The sequence below is a fragment of the Microtus oregoni genome, unplaced genomic scaffold (assembly GCF_018167655.1).
Source record: "Microtus oregoni isolate MIOR12 unplaced genomic scaffold, Mior012 000046F_ref0000063, whole genome shotgun sequence".
Lineage (NCBI taxonomy): Eukaryota > Metazoa > Chordata > Mammalia > Rodentia > Cricetidae > Microtus > Microtus oregoni.
The window spans coordinates 11,900,911-11,913,297 of NW_024543220.1; the positions used below are offsets into that span (position 1 = coordinate 11,900,911).

Consider the following 12,387-nt stretch of genomic DNA (forward strand, 5'->3'; position numbering starts at 1 on the left):
CAGAATTTAGACTGAACCACCCAGAGTTTCTTCTAACTCTGAAGACCTAAGGGCAACTGTATTTGTGGGCAGTTGGGGAGGCAAAGCTCACATAAGCAGTGGCAACCCTGTGCTGGATCAGAGCCTGTGTATGATGTCACTGGGAGCATCCATTTGGGGATCTGTTCTTGACACCCAGGCTGTATAAGCCCCGGGACCCGCTGGGGAACTCCTGTGTGTAGGATGAAGGCAGCCTTTTGGGGGGACAGGAGTGCTGTAGGAACCTGGGGAGGCTGAAATAACAACGCGAGCACCAACACACACCCAGGAGACAATCACATTATTTAACCGTCAGTCAGAGGGGCTTGGGCACAGGGCTAGTGGGCTCCTGGGAGTCCCTTCTGGCCATAGGCTAGACATTAGCCCTCCTCAGCATCAGGGAGGTGAGGAGGTGCCCAGGGAAGAAACTGTGCGGCCAGGACAGTGCCCAGAGCCTTGATGACTTCAGCCCCTGGGAGAATCAGTATCTCAATAACCTGCCCAAGGCAGGCCCTGCACAGGCCTCTGGTCTGGTGTCCCCGGAGAAAGGGCCGGTCTTAAGTGGCAGGCCATTCCTGACGGGACAGTTGGGTGACAGAACTTCCTCCCTGGGGAGCGAGAGCTGGAGCCCTGAGGCAGGGGAGTGTGTGTGTTCCAGCATTCTTAGCACCCCAGGTGGATGTGAGGAAGGGGGTTCACTAAGGAAAACCCTGAGGGGAGAGTGGGGTGCTGGCCCACCCTTGCAGCACCTGTCCCCAGTATCTGCTGGTTTCGGGCATTTCTCTCTTTATCTTTGTTACTTTTTTTTTCTCTCTTTAAATAATTAATATAATTCCTTTTTTTAAATACAAAATACACAGTGTCCTTTCTCTTCCACTTGTTTGGAGGGACAGGGAACTGCTTTAAATAAAGGTCTCAGCTCTCTAATAGGTCACAAGTGGGGGAGCCGAAGGCCCAGGTGCCACCCTTCCACTGGGCTGTCCCAGCATGCCCTGGTTCACCCCACCCCTGGCTGCTGCCCCTGACTTGAGGCTTGAGGTGCCCTGGCCCAAGGTCCCCTAGATGACGAGGGGTTTCATGGGAGGTGGCGTGAAGTTCATGCTGTGTGACTCCAGGAGGGTCTGCTTTTGGTTGACAGGGTCAGCAAGGGCCTAGCCCATGAAGCACACAGGCCCCAGAAGCACGCCTCCCCGCCTTGTGGGGGACCCCAGGTCTGAGAAGGAGGCATCCCGCACAGGCAGCTGCTCCAGCACCGGCGTGCGCACCTCCAACACTGTCCGGCCTTGCTGGGTCTAGACAGAGAGACAGGGAAGGAGAGCTATGAGCATGGGGGAGAAGCCGGCAATGGACCCCAACCCAGCCCCCAGGCTCGCCTCTCCTGAGAATCCTGACCACACCCAGATGGTTCCAGATGTATGGACTAGGTACATCAATGTGTTGCCCCCCATGTGCCTCTGTCGGGCACCTGAAGGTCCACAAACACATGCGCTTGTGTAACTGCATCAACGCTGGTGTGTGTACACACACGAGGCCACCTAGATGGCTCACACAAGTTCAACTCCCACTCCCCCCTTAGCTCTTTAAGCTCCTGCCCCTCAGGCACAGCTGACACCCGGAAGCTGGGCTCCTCCCTACTGTCCCTAGGCATCCCACCGAATGCTCTCCCCATCTTCTTCCTGTAGCCCAAATCGGGGATCTGCCACCCACCCAGCATCTCTGGTTCCCACCTGACAGCCGTCTCTGAACTCCTTAACATAGGGGCTGGTCTCGGGGCTCAGTTCATCCTCATTGGCCCCCCGGAGTCTCAGGGGGCCATCCTGGGATACTACAGAGCAAGGGTAGGAGACATCCTGGTGGGCGGAGACGCTGAGCAGACGCAGGAAGGTGAGCTGGACCACGCCCACTGGGGAGCCCTCAGAGTCCACATAGGAGAACTGGGGAGAAAGAAGAGTCAGGGGAGACTCTGTGGGCTCCAGGGAGCAGCCATAGGCGGAGTTAAGAGTCGGGGGAGACACTAAACACTGAGGGGTTCCGGGAAGCAGCCACAGACGGGGTAAGGAACAACAAACTTCAGTCTTGGGATTCCAGGAAAGAAGACAAAGCATCAAAGGTCACACAAAAAGAAATGAAGGGTCAGGATGGGCAAGAGCTGGCAGACTGAGGGCCAATCAGCTCGCACCTGTGTGATGTCATCCCTAGGTGTAACACAAGTCTCCCCTCCTGCTGTAAAGTTGCAGAACACCCGGAAGGCATCCCGAGAGCAGCCCTGGTTGGGGTCAACCCAGTACTCTCCTGTCGGGTGAAACACAGGGAGGTCAGGTCCCAGGTCCCAGATGATCCTCCATCTCCGTGCTCCCTTCCCTCCCCTGCCCAAGGCTCCCAGCCAGAGCCACGGCCCAGGCTCCCACTCACAGCCCTGTGACACCCCCAGCCCTGCCTCAGTTTACTTATCACCCCGCAGCCCACCCCAGTCTCTGGTTGGTGCCTGCAGCTCCAGTGTTGGTTCTGGGCTCCCCTGTGGGAGGAGTGTGATCTGTGTGAATGCAGGTGTGTGCACACATGTATGTGTTGACTCTCATGGGTGCTACTGCCTACAAATGGAGCCACATCAGCTGCTAAGACCCCAAAGCACTTCTCACACAGTCACCTGTGACTGTCACACACCTGTGACTGCTACACACCTGTGACTGTCACACACCTGTGACTGCTACACACTTGTGACTGTCACACACTTGTGACTGTCACACACCTGTGACTGTGACACACCTGTGACTGCTACACACCTGTGACTGTCACACACCTGTGACTATTACACACCTGCAACCAGTTCCTGTTAGATACCACTCCATATTAGCGCCTCTCCAGCGCCGTCCCTAAGACCCCCCCCACTCCAGCGCCGTCCCTAAGACCCCCCCACTCCAGCACCGTCCTTAAGACCCCCCACTCCAGCGCCCTTCCTAAGACCCCCCACTCCAGCGCAGTCCCTAAGACTCCCCCCACTCCAGCACTGTCCCTAAGACTCCCCCCACTCCAGCACTGTCCCTAAGATCCCCCACTCCAGCGCCGTCCCTAAGACCCCCCCCCACTCCAGCGCAGTCCCTAAGACTCCCCCCACTCCAGCACTGTCCCTAAGATCCCCCACTCCAGCAGCCACTGGGCCGTCCCCAGCCTGAGGCCAATGCTGACCATCAGGAAGCTCGGGGTGACACAGCTTCAGGTCCTGGCAAGTGCGAGCAGGGCTGTCCTGGGTCCCTGTGGGCTTCCTCATCTGCTCAATCTCCTCCCGCAGAGAGTCCAGTGAGCCAAAGATCTCCTCCAGCCCGGCAGGAGTGCCTGGGGCACCACCAGTGGGCTCAGCCTCGTCGTCCTGCATCAGTTGGCTTCCGTCCACAGAGCGGCGGGTCTTCTTGGGCATCTGGATGGGCAGTGGCTGGATCACCTCACCCGGGGGCCCCTGGATGGGGACAGAGGTGCAGTGAGGTCACGGGGAATGTAGAGCGGACGGGTGTGTCAGGCTGCCCAGCCAGAGCAGCCGGTACTGGGCACTGCCTGCTCTCCCCACTCACCGGGTGTCCTGGGGGGCCCTGCACGCCCTTCTCTCCCTTAGGTCCGGCTGGGCCCTAACAAAGAAATTAATGAGGTCAAGGAGGGGTCAAGAGGTGAAGCATAGGCTGGAGGTCACAAAAGGGTCAAACTGGTCTCTTGTTGGAAATGAGGGGTTCCCCGCTGCGAAGAGGGGGAATGTGTGTGTTTGCCCTGCAGAGACAGGATTAAGCCCAGCTCAGGGAGGGCAAAGTCAAAGCTAAGAGGTCACTCACTGTGGCTCCTTTGGCTCCTTTGGGGCCAGCGGGTCCCTGTAAATAAACAGAAGGGGTCAGCAAAGGAAAGGACACAGGAGTGGCAAGACAAAGTCACAAGTCCATGGACCCTGGGTTTCCACATGAGGGACATGGATACACCAGAAGAGAGCCGCGGGGCACTGAGAGCCGTACTGGGACGTCTGCAGTGGGGTGAAGGGGTTAGGAGGAGAGGTAGATGGCTCACTTACAGGCAGGCCAGGAGGCCCTCCAGGACCAATGGGGCCAGATGCTCCGGGGATGCCCTAGAACAACAGCATGGGGAGAGGCTGGGTCCCTCAATCCACCCTACAGCCCAGTTCCCACGCCCACCTTCAGCATGAATTCCACCCTAACCCCAGACCTCTCTGAGCCATTCCCGGACCCACCGTCTCTCCCTTCTGTCCGGGGGCGCCCTGAGGGCCAGGAAGGCCCCGGTCTCCCTTCTCTCCTTGCTCTCCCGTCGGCCCGATCAGTCCGATGAGACCCGGGTGACCCTGGATAAGGGGAAGGTGGTCACAGGGTCACAGGGACTCTTAAAGACCTTACACAGACGGAGAAGGGCAGGAAGATAGGGAGATGGACACGGGATTTGGGGAAAGCTTCAGCGGACATGAAGAAGAACCCTGAGGCCTGAAGCAGAGCAGTGGACACTGGCCATTCCCATGGGACCTGGGATTGAGACCATGATCCTGGATCTGTTGCTCACCTTCTCCCCCTTGGCTCCAGCATCACCACGGAGGCCAGGAAGCCCTGGAGGTCCCTAGGGGAGACAAGAACCTTCAACTTCCTCCCTGGCTCTGGCCACTCCCGAGCCACCATATATCCCAGTTACTTACCACAGGACCTGGGGGTCCAGCCTGACCTGTGGCTCCAGGGCGGCCTTGTTGACCCTAAAGGTTAGAGAACACCGCAGGGTCAGGAAGGCTATCCCCACATTATACACCGCCCACGGCCTTCACCCTCCCAACTTCTTCATACTGCAACCTACCACTGAGCCTGGGAGCCCCCGTAGACCATCAGGGCCAGGCTTTCCTGCCGGGCCTGCAGGACCCACGGAGCCTGTCTTTCCTGGGGCCCCAACAGCACCAGGGTCCCCCTGAAACACATAGAAAGGACTTGTTCTCAAGGCAGAGGGGGCAGAGGGGGGCAGAAGGAGGTCTGGCGGAAGGGTGAGGTGGGAAGGAGAGAACGACGCCTCAGGATCCCTGGCAGAGGAACAGGGGGACTCAGCAGGGAAAGGGGGTATAGGGAAGGCATCTGGAGACAGAACTCAGAGGAAGAAGGAAGAGTAAGTCCCAGCACCCAGGGTGGTCGCTTCCTCACCTTGGCTCCCTTCTCTCCTTGTCGTCCCTCTGGACCAGGAGTGCCAGCAGGTCCCTGAGGAGGAGAGCAGGGAAGAAATGATAGTCGATAACCAGACTCAACTCAGCCCCTCCCGCTGCATGCACGCATGTGCACACACACAAAAACATACATACATATGCACACACACATGCACTCTTAGAAAGGACCACGCACAAATACTGAAGACAAGAGCAACCACACCCACCTAAAACACGCAAGGCACCGAGCATACCAAAGATGGCCAGCTGCAAGTCCCACAGATAACCAGCTAACAGCCTCTCCCTGCCCATCACCTGCCTTCGCCTCACCTCCATCCACCCTATCCAAGGACAGGCAGCAGAATCAACATCACTTACCCGCTTCCCAAGGGGTCCAGGGGGCCCATTCTCCCCAGTGGGACCAGGGGATCCCTACGGAGGAAGGATAGGAGGAGTCTGAGTAGGATCCGGTCAGGAGACCTCTGGGAACAGGTATGGCCCAAAGGGTCAGTGAGAAGAGAGGGGCACCGGTCACTCACAGGCTGTCCTGGCTCGCCGTCCTCTCCACGGTCACCCTTAGCACCATCCTGGCCCTGAAGGGGTGAAAAGAGTCAGAGGAGGGTCCCCCACCTGACCGGCATCTCAGTCCAGACTCCTCACCCTGCCAAACCCCAAGACCCAGGCCCACCTGCTGCAGAGAGGCCAACCGGAAAGCCCCTCCCGCCTCCCTCAACAAGACTCACCCGTGGGCCAGCTTCTCCAGGAGGCCCAGGGTCCCCAGGAAAGCCAACGGGACCCTAATCCAAAGGAAGAGCAAGGTTAACATCACAGCTCCCTAAGGCCATTCAGAGCCAACACAGAGCCCCGCGGACACCTGTCATCCTTGGAGGAGGGTCTCCTGTGCCCTCCCCGCTGCCCCATCACTTTAGCCTCCTCAATGCTCCCAAACTATGGCAGAGCTCTCACTCCCCTCTGCACTCTTCCGCAGGAGCACCCAACCCCACAGCCTCCCTCCCAGGGACAGGCCCACCCTTGGGCTCCCTGCATTCCAAGGTACCAACACACACACACCACACACACAGACACCAGTATCCCGGGGTCTCCCATTCCCAGACCTTCCATTCACTCCCCAAACTCACAGGGTTCCCCTTGGGGCCATCATCGCCTGTAGGGCCTTTAGGCCCTGGTGGTCCAGCCTCTCCCGCCTGCCCAGCCTCTCCTTTTTCACCACGTTCACCACGTGGACCCTGCAGAGCGAGTGGAGGGAACAGATGGTCTCAAGGGAGTCTTGAAAGTCAGGGAAATAGTCTACTCTTAAGACAGCCTCAGCCTCCCCTCAGCCACTTGGTGACAACCGGACAGTCAGGGTCATGCCTATGGGGAGTGTCCTGGCCCTTCCTCCCTTCAAGGAAATGGTGGCTGGGTTCCTTCAGGCCCATAGACCAAGCAGGTGGAGGTCCCAGGTCAAGAGAGAGAAAGGGAAGAGTAGAGTGAAGGGCAAAAGGTATCAGGGACAAGGTCTCAGAACTGCCACTCACCTTGACACCCGGCTCGCCCTGGACGCCCGGAGACCCAGACTCTCCCGGCTCCCCCTACAAAGAGAGGAGCATCAAAGTCCCCCACACGTCCTGACAACCCCACATCTCTGTCAGAAATAAGCAGAAATCTAATCCCATTCCCCCTGCCAAGACTGGTCCATTCACCCCTCTTCAGCTACCTTCTCTCCAGGGGGACCCAGGTTCCCAACGCCTCCAGGGGGACCTTGTGGGCCCTGGAAGAGGAAGAGAAGCCGTTATGAGAGGAGACAGGGGCCTGGCTGAGCACAGCAGGGAGATGGTGGCAGCATCTCAGGGCCGTGATGCTTCTCTTGGTACCTGAGATGGGACTAGGGTTTATGGTGTAGGGAAAAGGAGACAAAGGACTCAACTACATGGGTCTGAAGGGGCAGGGGACAAGGGACGAGATGACTCACATCAGCACCGTTGGGTCCAGCGGGGCCGCGAGGTCCTGGAGGGCCAGGTGGTCCCTGGGTGGGTGGGGTATGAATACATCAGGATGGGGAATGAAAGGAGAGAAGGAAGTCTATGGCTGAGCAGGAGGAGGTAGGGCTGTGTAAGCAGAGGTCCAGGTGAGGCAGATGGTGGGGCTACATGCAAGCCATGCGGTCGGCAGTGGAGTGTCAGGCTGGGGACAGGCTGGGTAGCAGGTGGATTCGGGTCAGCGAGGGTCACACTCACCATAGGTCCCACGTCTCCTGTTTCTCCCTTCTCTCCAGAAGGTCCTGGCAGGCCCTGTGCACAGACCCAGTGATCAGCCCATCCAACACCCAACCCTTGTCACTCAGCCCTAAGAGGCCGCAGTTCTCTGTCCCCACCTCCCCTGTCTGCATCAGCCGGTGACTGGCAGGGTGCTCACAGACCCTCCCAGAGCCTACCTCTCAGGCCCTGTTCCCATCCCCGCTCACCTGGAGGCCAATGGGTCCTGGGGGCCCATTGAATCCTCTTGTTCCTTCATCGCCTTTGGCTCCAAAGTGTCCCTGGGGCCCCCGAGCTCCAGGCTCCCCATCAGCTCCCTGGAGCAGGGACAAGGACAGAATGCTAGGTCATGGGTCACGTGTCTGCCATCCATAAACTCACACAGACCTGAGCATCAGACACAAGGACGAAGGGGAAACTGAGGCAGGCTAGAGTCTGCTGGGGCCTCCGTGGACACCCAGAGGCACTCACCGCAGCTCCGGGCTGTCCCACAGGACCGATGGGACCAGGCGGTCCAGGTGGGCCCTAGGGAAGAAAGGAAGTCAGAGATGCCAGGATAGGTCATATCAAGGGTGGAATGAGGTTAAAAGTCAGGAGGTCAAAAGTCAAGGTCATGGATGCTTACGTGTTCGCCTTTATTCCCTTTGGTCCCCTTCTGTCCTGGGTCTCCCACCTCACCCTGCAGGAGAAGGTAATGAGATACAAGGGGAAGGAGATATGCAAATTAGATAGAGGTCAGAGGTCAGCAGTCTCTGTGGAGAGAAGACTGTAGGGTCTTACCTTGTCTCCATCCTCTCCAGCCACACCTGGGGGTCCCGCTGGACCAGGAAGCCCCACAGGACCCTGCACCCCATCACGGCCAGTGGGACCAATAGGGCCCTTCTCACCCTGCAGGGAACAAGGGAAGGATGCAGCCTCACCCTCAAGCACCCCCACAAAACACCTGGGTACCCATCACCCCTCAGTTCACAGCACACAGCCCCCTGCCCCATGCTCACCGGGACGCCTTTCTCTCCCGCTGCTCCAGGGGGACCTTGTGGGCCTGGACGTCCTGGGGGACCAATGGGGCCCCCTGATCCTGCTGCACCTCGCTCCCCAGGGGAGCCCTGAGAGAGAGAGATGAAGTCAGACCCTCCAGGAAGGAGATCCCAGGACCCCCGACCATGGATCTCAGAAAAACAGTAAATCAGATGCATCTTGGCTGACCCCAAATCCCCTCTACCCAGCCCGTGGCTCCTGCCACATCCTGCCCAGCATCCTCCTCCAACGGTCTGTCCCCTTTCCTGGTTCCTGCCCACAGCCTCCAGGGGCCCCAGACTCACTGCAGGGCCAGGAGGGCCAGCTGGACCTTCATTTCCCTTCAAGCCAGGTCCGCCCTATGAACCAGATTTAGGGCAACAGGTGAGATAAGAAGGGGAGGCTTCACAGGCAGGGGACCCCAAAAAGATGTGCCGGAAAGTGTAGGCTCAGTGAGGTGAAAGCAAGGAGGACGAGAGTGACACTACAAGCTGTTGGCTTTGGGGTTCACTCACAGCAGTGCCTGGGAGGCCTCGCTCTCCTGGGAAGCCTCTCAGACCAGCCGGACCATCCTTTCCTGGAGCCCCAGGGGGACCAGGATCACCCTGAAACAAAAAGAGGCGTGATCAACCATAATTTAAGCAGAGGTATCTGAGCCCTCAGATCCATACTGGTCCACTTCTTGCAGCCTCCTCACCACCCCAACACCTCCTTGGTGGCCAGCCCCTCACTGACCTTGGTGCCTTCCTTTCCAGCTGTTCCAGGCAGTCCTTGTTCTCCAGGAGGTCCTGGGGGGCCAGGGTGACCTCTCTCCCCCATGGGACCGCTTTCCCCAGCTGCTCCCTGGGGACGGCACAGTCTAAGCTTAGCTCTGTGACCCTGAGACTCCACTCTGCACCCCGGAAAGTGCCAGTCTAGCGCCCCTTCCTTAGTCTTCCCCAAAAGCCTTTGGGACACTGATGCTCTCCTGGCTTCTGGGGCTCAGTATCCCCAGTGTGGCGTGACCACGCCACCTTGTGTCACAGCTGGGAAAGTTCTCCAAGAGAGACCCACCCAGGAAGGAGCAGAAATTCAGGGCCTCAGCCCAAGGTCCCTGCCCAGGCAGTCAGCAGCGCTAGAGGTCCCGAACTCCAGGTCTGGGGTGCATCCTCTCCTGAGGGAAACCTACCTGAGGTCCCACCACTCCAGGGGGTCCTGGGGGGCCAGTCTTCCCTTGGAATCCCTGAGAGGAAAGAGATATAGGGGAGTCAGAGCAGGGATGGACAAGGGTGGGTGGCCATGGGGAGGAAGTACCCAGTTCCAGGGGCAGCTGGGGCAGCAGGATCCAAGCCCCTTCTCACCCTGTACCGCTGGAATCACTCACCACTTCTCCTCTCTGGCCTGGGTGGCCCGGCAGCCCATCCTTCCCTGCTGGGCCCTGGAAAGAGTTTGGGGTCAGGTGAACTCTTGATGGGAAAGAGGAATGGGGGAGAAGGAAGGGAGGTGGGTCACAAATCAGCTGTCAACTTACTGGAGGGCCTTTGGGGCCAGGAAATCCATTGGGGCCTTGGGGACCAGGAAGACCCTAGAGACAGGGATGGGGTGAGTGAAGGAAGCACAGGCTCTGGACAAATGAACATGGGAGACAGAGCATCCAAGCCACACTCACCCTCTCTCCGGGTGGCCCGTGGGGACCATCACCACCTGATGTTCCCTGTGGGGGTGAACAGGCAGGGAGTGAGGTGGACGTTTATCCGTCATTGCCCAAGGGAAGACAGTGGACGGGGTGGGAACGCTCAAGGCCCAGCTTCGGGGGATGGACACAGCCATACTGAGTTCACTCACCTTAGCGCCAGACTTCCCAGTGGCACCTCGAGGTCCCCGCTGACCCCTCGGGCCCTAGGGAGACAGAAGGGGGGACGGTAGAAACATCCTTTAGTCTTGAAGAGCCCACCTTGTCACTGAGGGTGACCGAAAGCATCTGATCTTCTCGCTTCTACCTGATTCTACAGCCACGCTCAGCTGAGGCAGTGCTGGGGTTCGAACCCACGGCTTTATGTGCACGTGCAGTCGCTACCCACTGAGCAACCTGCCCAGGCCACCTCTGGGATCTGGAGCCATTTGGTAATGGGTGTCTGCCCACAGCACTCACCGTGGGGCCCCGTTCTCCCCGAGGTCCTAATTTTCCAGACAGGCCCTGGTGGGGATAAAGCCAAGCAAACATTAACCAAGGCAAGAGTCCCACAGCAGCCTCCCCCCACCCCCAGTTCCTCCCTCTGCACCTCCCTGCCCACTGCTTACCCGAGCTCCCTTCTCTCCACTGGCTCCAGGAAAACCAGGAAAGCCCAGGGACCCCTGGTGAGGATGGAGAAGGAAGAAGATGAGAGGAGGGGGCTTGGGAAGGGCCAAAGAGGGCGAAGAAAAGCTATGAAGGCAGCCATGGTGCCAACTGGGTCTTCCCAGCAAGTAGGTGGCCTTGGAAAGACCCCTGCTGATCTATGGGCCTCTATTTGTCATCTGTAAAATGGGAGTCAGCTAACTACACTCTAGGGAACCCCACACTCTGCTAGGCTATGCCTCCTGGGGTCAGAAGTCAAGGAGAGGACAGTGAGGAGGACAGAAAAAGGGGCATCACATCACCTTGGGACCCTGGCGTCCGGGGTAGCCAGGCAGACCAGGAACGCCTAGTTTGCCCTGTGGAAGGACAGAACCCAATTAGGAAGGACAGGAGCCACAGACACCTAGCAGCAACACTGGCTGCAGAAGTCCCATGGGCTTAGTATCCCAAGCTCATCTCTGTCCTGATGGAGTCCTGCAGAGTCTGTGGTCCAGCTATTGCTACCCACCCCAGCGCCCACTGCTGTACTGCCCAGCCTCCCCCCCCTGGGGGGCACCAGCCCAGCTCCTCCCTCTGGTCCTTCCCTCCCAATGCTCCTCACATCACCCTGACCAGGGGGCTGCAGGGCTGGGGTAGGAAACAAGGACCCTGCATCTCACAGCCTGGCTCCGCCCTTTACTGCTGGGCTCACAACCATCCTAATGCCCCTGCTTATGCCAACAGTTTCATCTGTGAAGCAGGGTTGTCGTGGGGCTACCTGCAGGACTGGCAGGACAAGGCCACAGACCTCCCCCGCTGACTCCCCTCTCCACCTTCTCACCCCAGCTCAGATGCCCTGTGCCTGCCACACCAAGGATTCTCCCTTGACTTCCATGCCCCCCACTCAAGCCACTGGGACCAGCAGTGATCAAGTCAGCTGGCACCCCATGTCCAGCCTGGCCCCGTGGCCGAGCCACTATCCCCCATCTCCTTCATCCCCATCACCTTCTCGCCCATAAGCCCAATGGGTCCAGGGTCTCCAGTAGGCCCAGTGCGTCCTTTCGGCCCCTCAGGGCCATCTTCTCCCCTGGAACCAGGAACTCCAACCTCACCCTGAGAGGAGAGTGGGGAAGTGAGTGTTGGGGACAGGGAGAGAATGGAGGGGCCGGTGTGGCTGACAATGTGGTGGCCACCTCACTGGGACACAGCTCTAAAGGGGACACAGCAGTGGAGAGAAAAGTCTCCCTTTCAAGGAAGCACAAGGCAGCTCCAAATGGAAGCACAGCAGGATGGGGTGGGGAACTGGGTGGGCAGGAACTCACCCTGTCTCCTTTCACACCCATGTCACCTTTGAACCCGGGAAAGCCATCCTCGCCCTGAGAAAGACAGAGGGTAAAGGTTGGGGAAGCCGGGCGTGGGCTCAGGGAACACAGGCAAAAAGGGGTGGATTTTAGATATGGGTGGGCAGGTGGGCACTGGGGGAGGGGAGGGCAGGTGGGCACTGGGGGAGGGAAGGGCAGGTGGGCACTGGGGGAGGGGAGGGCAGGTGGGCACTGGGGGAGGGGAGGGCAGGTGGGCACTGGGGGAGGGGAGGGCAGGTGGGCACTGGGGGAGGGGAGGGCAGGTGGGCACTGGGGGAG

The 12,387-nt window shown here is 59.0% G+C and overlaps 1 protein-coding gene across 1 annotated transcript in view; it reads right to left on the reverse strand.

Annotated features, from left to right (window-relative positions):
• Positions 1–308: 308 nt before the first annotated feature.
• Positions 309–12,387, reverse strand: part of Col11a2 (collagen type XI alpha 2 chain) — a 28,621-nt gene continuing 16,542 nt past the window's right edge. Inside the window, exons 27-64 of the mRNA XM_041634367.1 lie at positions 12,070–12,123; positions 11,753–11,860; positions 11,071–11,124; positions 10,732–10,785; positions 10,583–10,627; positions 10,276–10,329; positions 10,100–10,144; positions 9,962–10,015; positions 9,815–9,868; positions 9,620–9,673; positions 9,187–9,294; positions 8,967–9,056; positions 8,757–8,810; positions 8,433–8,540; positions 8,215–8,322; positions 8,060–8,113; positions 7,906–7,959; positions 7,644–7,751; positions 7,417–7,470; positions 7,152–7,205; positions 6,897–6,950; positions 6,718–6,771; positions 6,319–6,426; positions 5,923–5,976; positions 5,719–5,772; positions 5,558–5,611; positions 5,181–5,234; positions 4,846–4,953; positions 4,694–4,747; positions 4,564–4,617; positions 4,244–4,351; positions 4,067–4,120; positions 3,837–3,872; positions 3,585–3,638; positions 3,205–3,472; positions 2,198–2,310; positions 1,746–1,952; positions 309–1,310 (exon numbers count right to left, since the gene is read on the reverse strand). Of these exons, the coding sequence (XP_041490301.1) occupies positions 1,170–1,310; positions 1,746–1,952; positions 2,198–2,310; positions 3,205–3,472; positions 3,585–3,638; positions 3,837–3,872; positions 4,067–4,120; positions 4,244–4,351; positions 4,564–4,617; positions 4,694–4,747; positions 4,846–4,953; positions 5,181–5,234; positions 5,558–5,611; positions 5,719–5,772; positions 5,923–5,976; positions 6,319–6,426; positions 6,718–6,771; positions 6,897–6,950; positions 7,152–7,205; positions 7,417–7,470; positions 7,644–7,751; positions 7,906–7,959; positions 8,060–8,113; positions 8,215–8,322; positions 8,433–8,540; positions 8,757–8,810; positions 8,967–9,056; positions 9,187–9,294; positions 9,620–9,673; positions 9,815–9,868; positions 9,962–10,015; positions 10,100–10,144; positions 10,276–10,329; positions 10,583–10,627; positions 10,732–10,785; positions 11,071–11,124; positions 11,753–11,860; positions 12,070–12,123 (2,997 nt within the window). The 3' untranslated portion in view covers positions 309–1,169. The remainder of the gene's footprint in view (positions 1,311–1,745; positions 1,953–2,197; positions 2,311–3,204; positions 3,473–3,584; positions 3,639–3,836; positions 3,873–4,066; positions 4,121–4,243; positions 4,352–4,563; positions 4,618–4,693; positions 4,748–4,845; positions 4,954–5,180; positions 5,235–5,557; positions 5,612–5,718; positions 5,773–5,922; positions 5,977–6,318; positions 6,427–6,717; positions 6,772–6,896; positions 6,951–7,151; positions 7,206–7,416; positions 7,471–7,643; positions 7,752–7,905; positions 7,960–8,059; positions 8,114–8,214; positions 8,323–8,432; positions 8,541–8,756; positions 8,811–8,966; positions 9,057–9,186; positions 9,295–9,619; positions 9,674–9,814; positions 9,869–9,961; positions 10,016–10,099; positions 10,145–10,275; positions 10,330–10,582; positions 10,628–10,731; positions 10,786–11,070; positions 11,125–11,752; positions 11,861–12,069; positions 12,124–12,387) is intronic.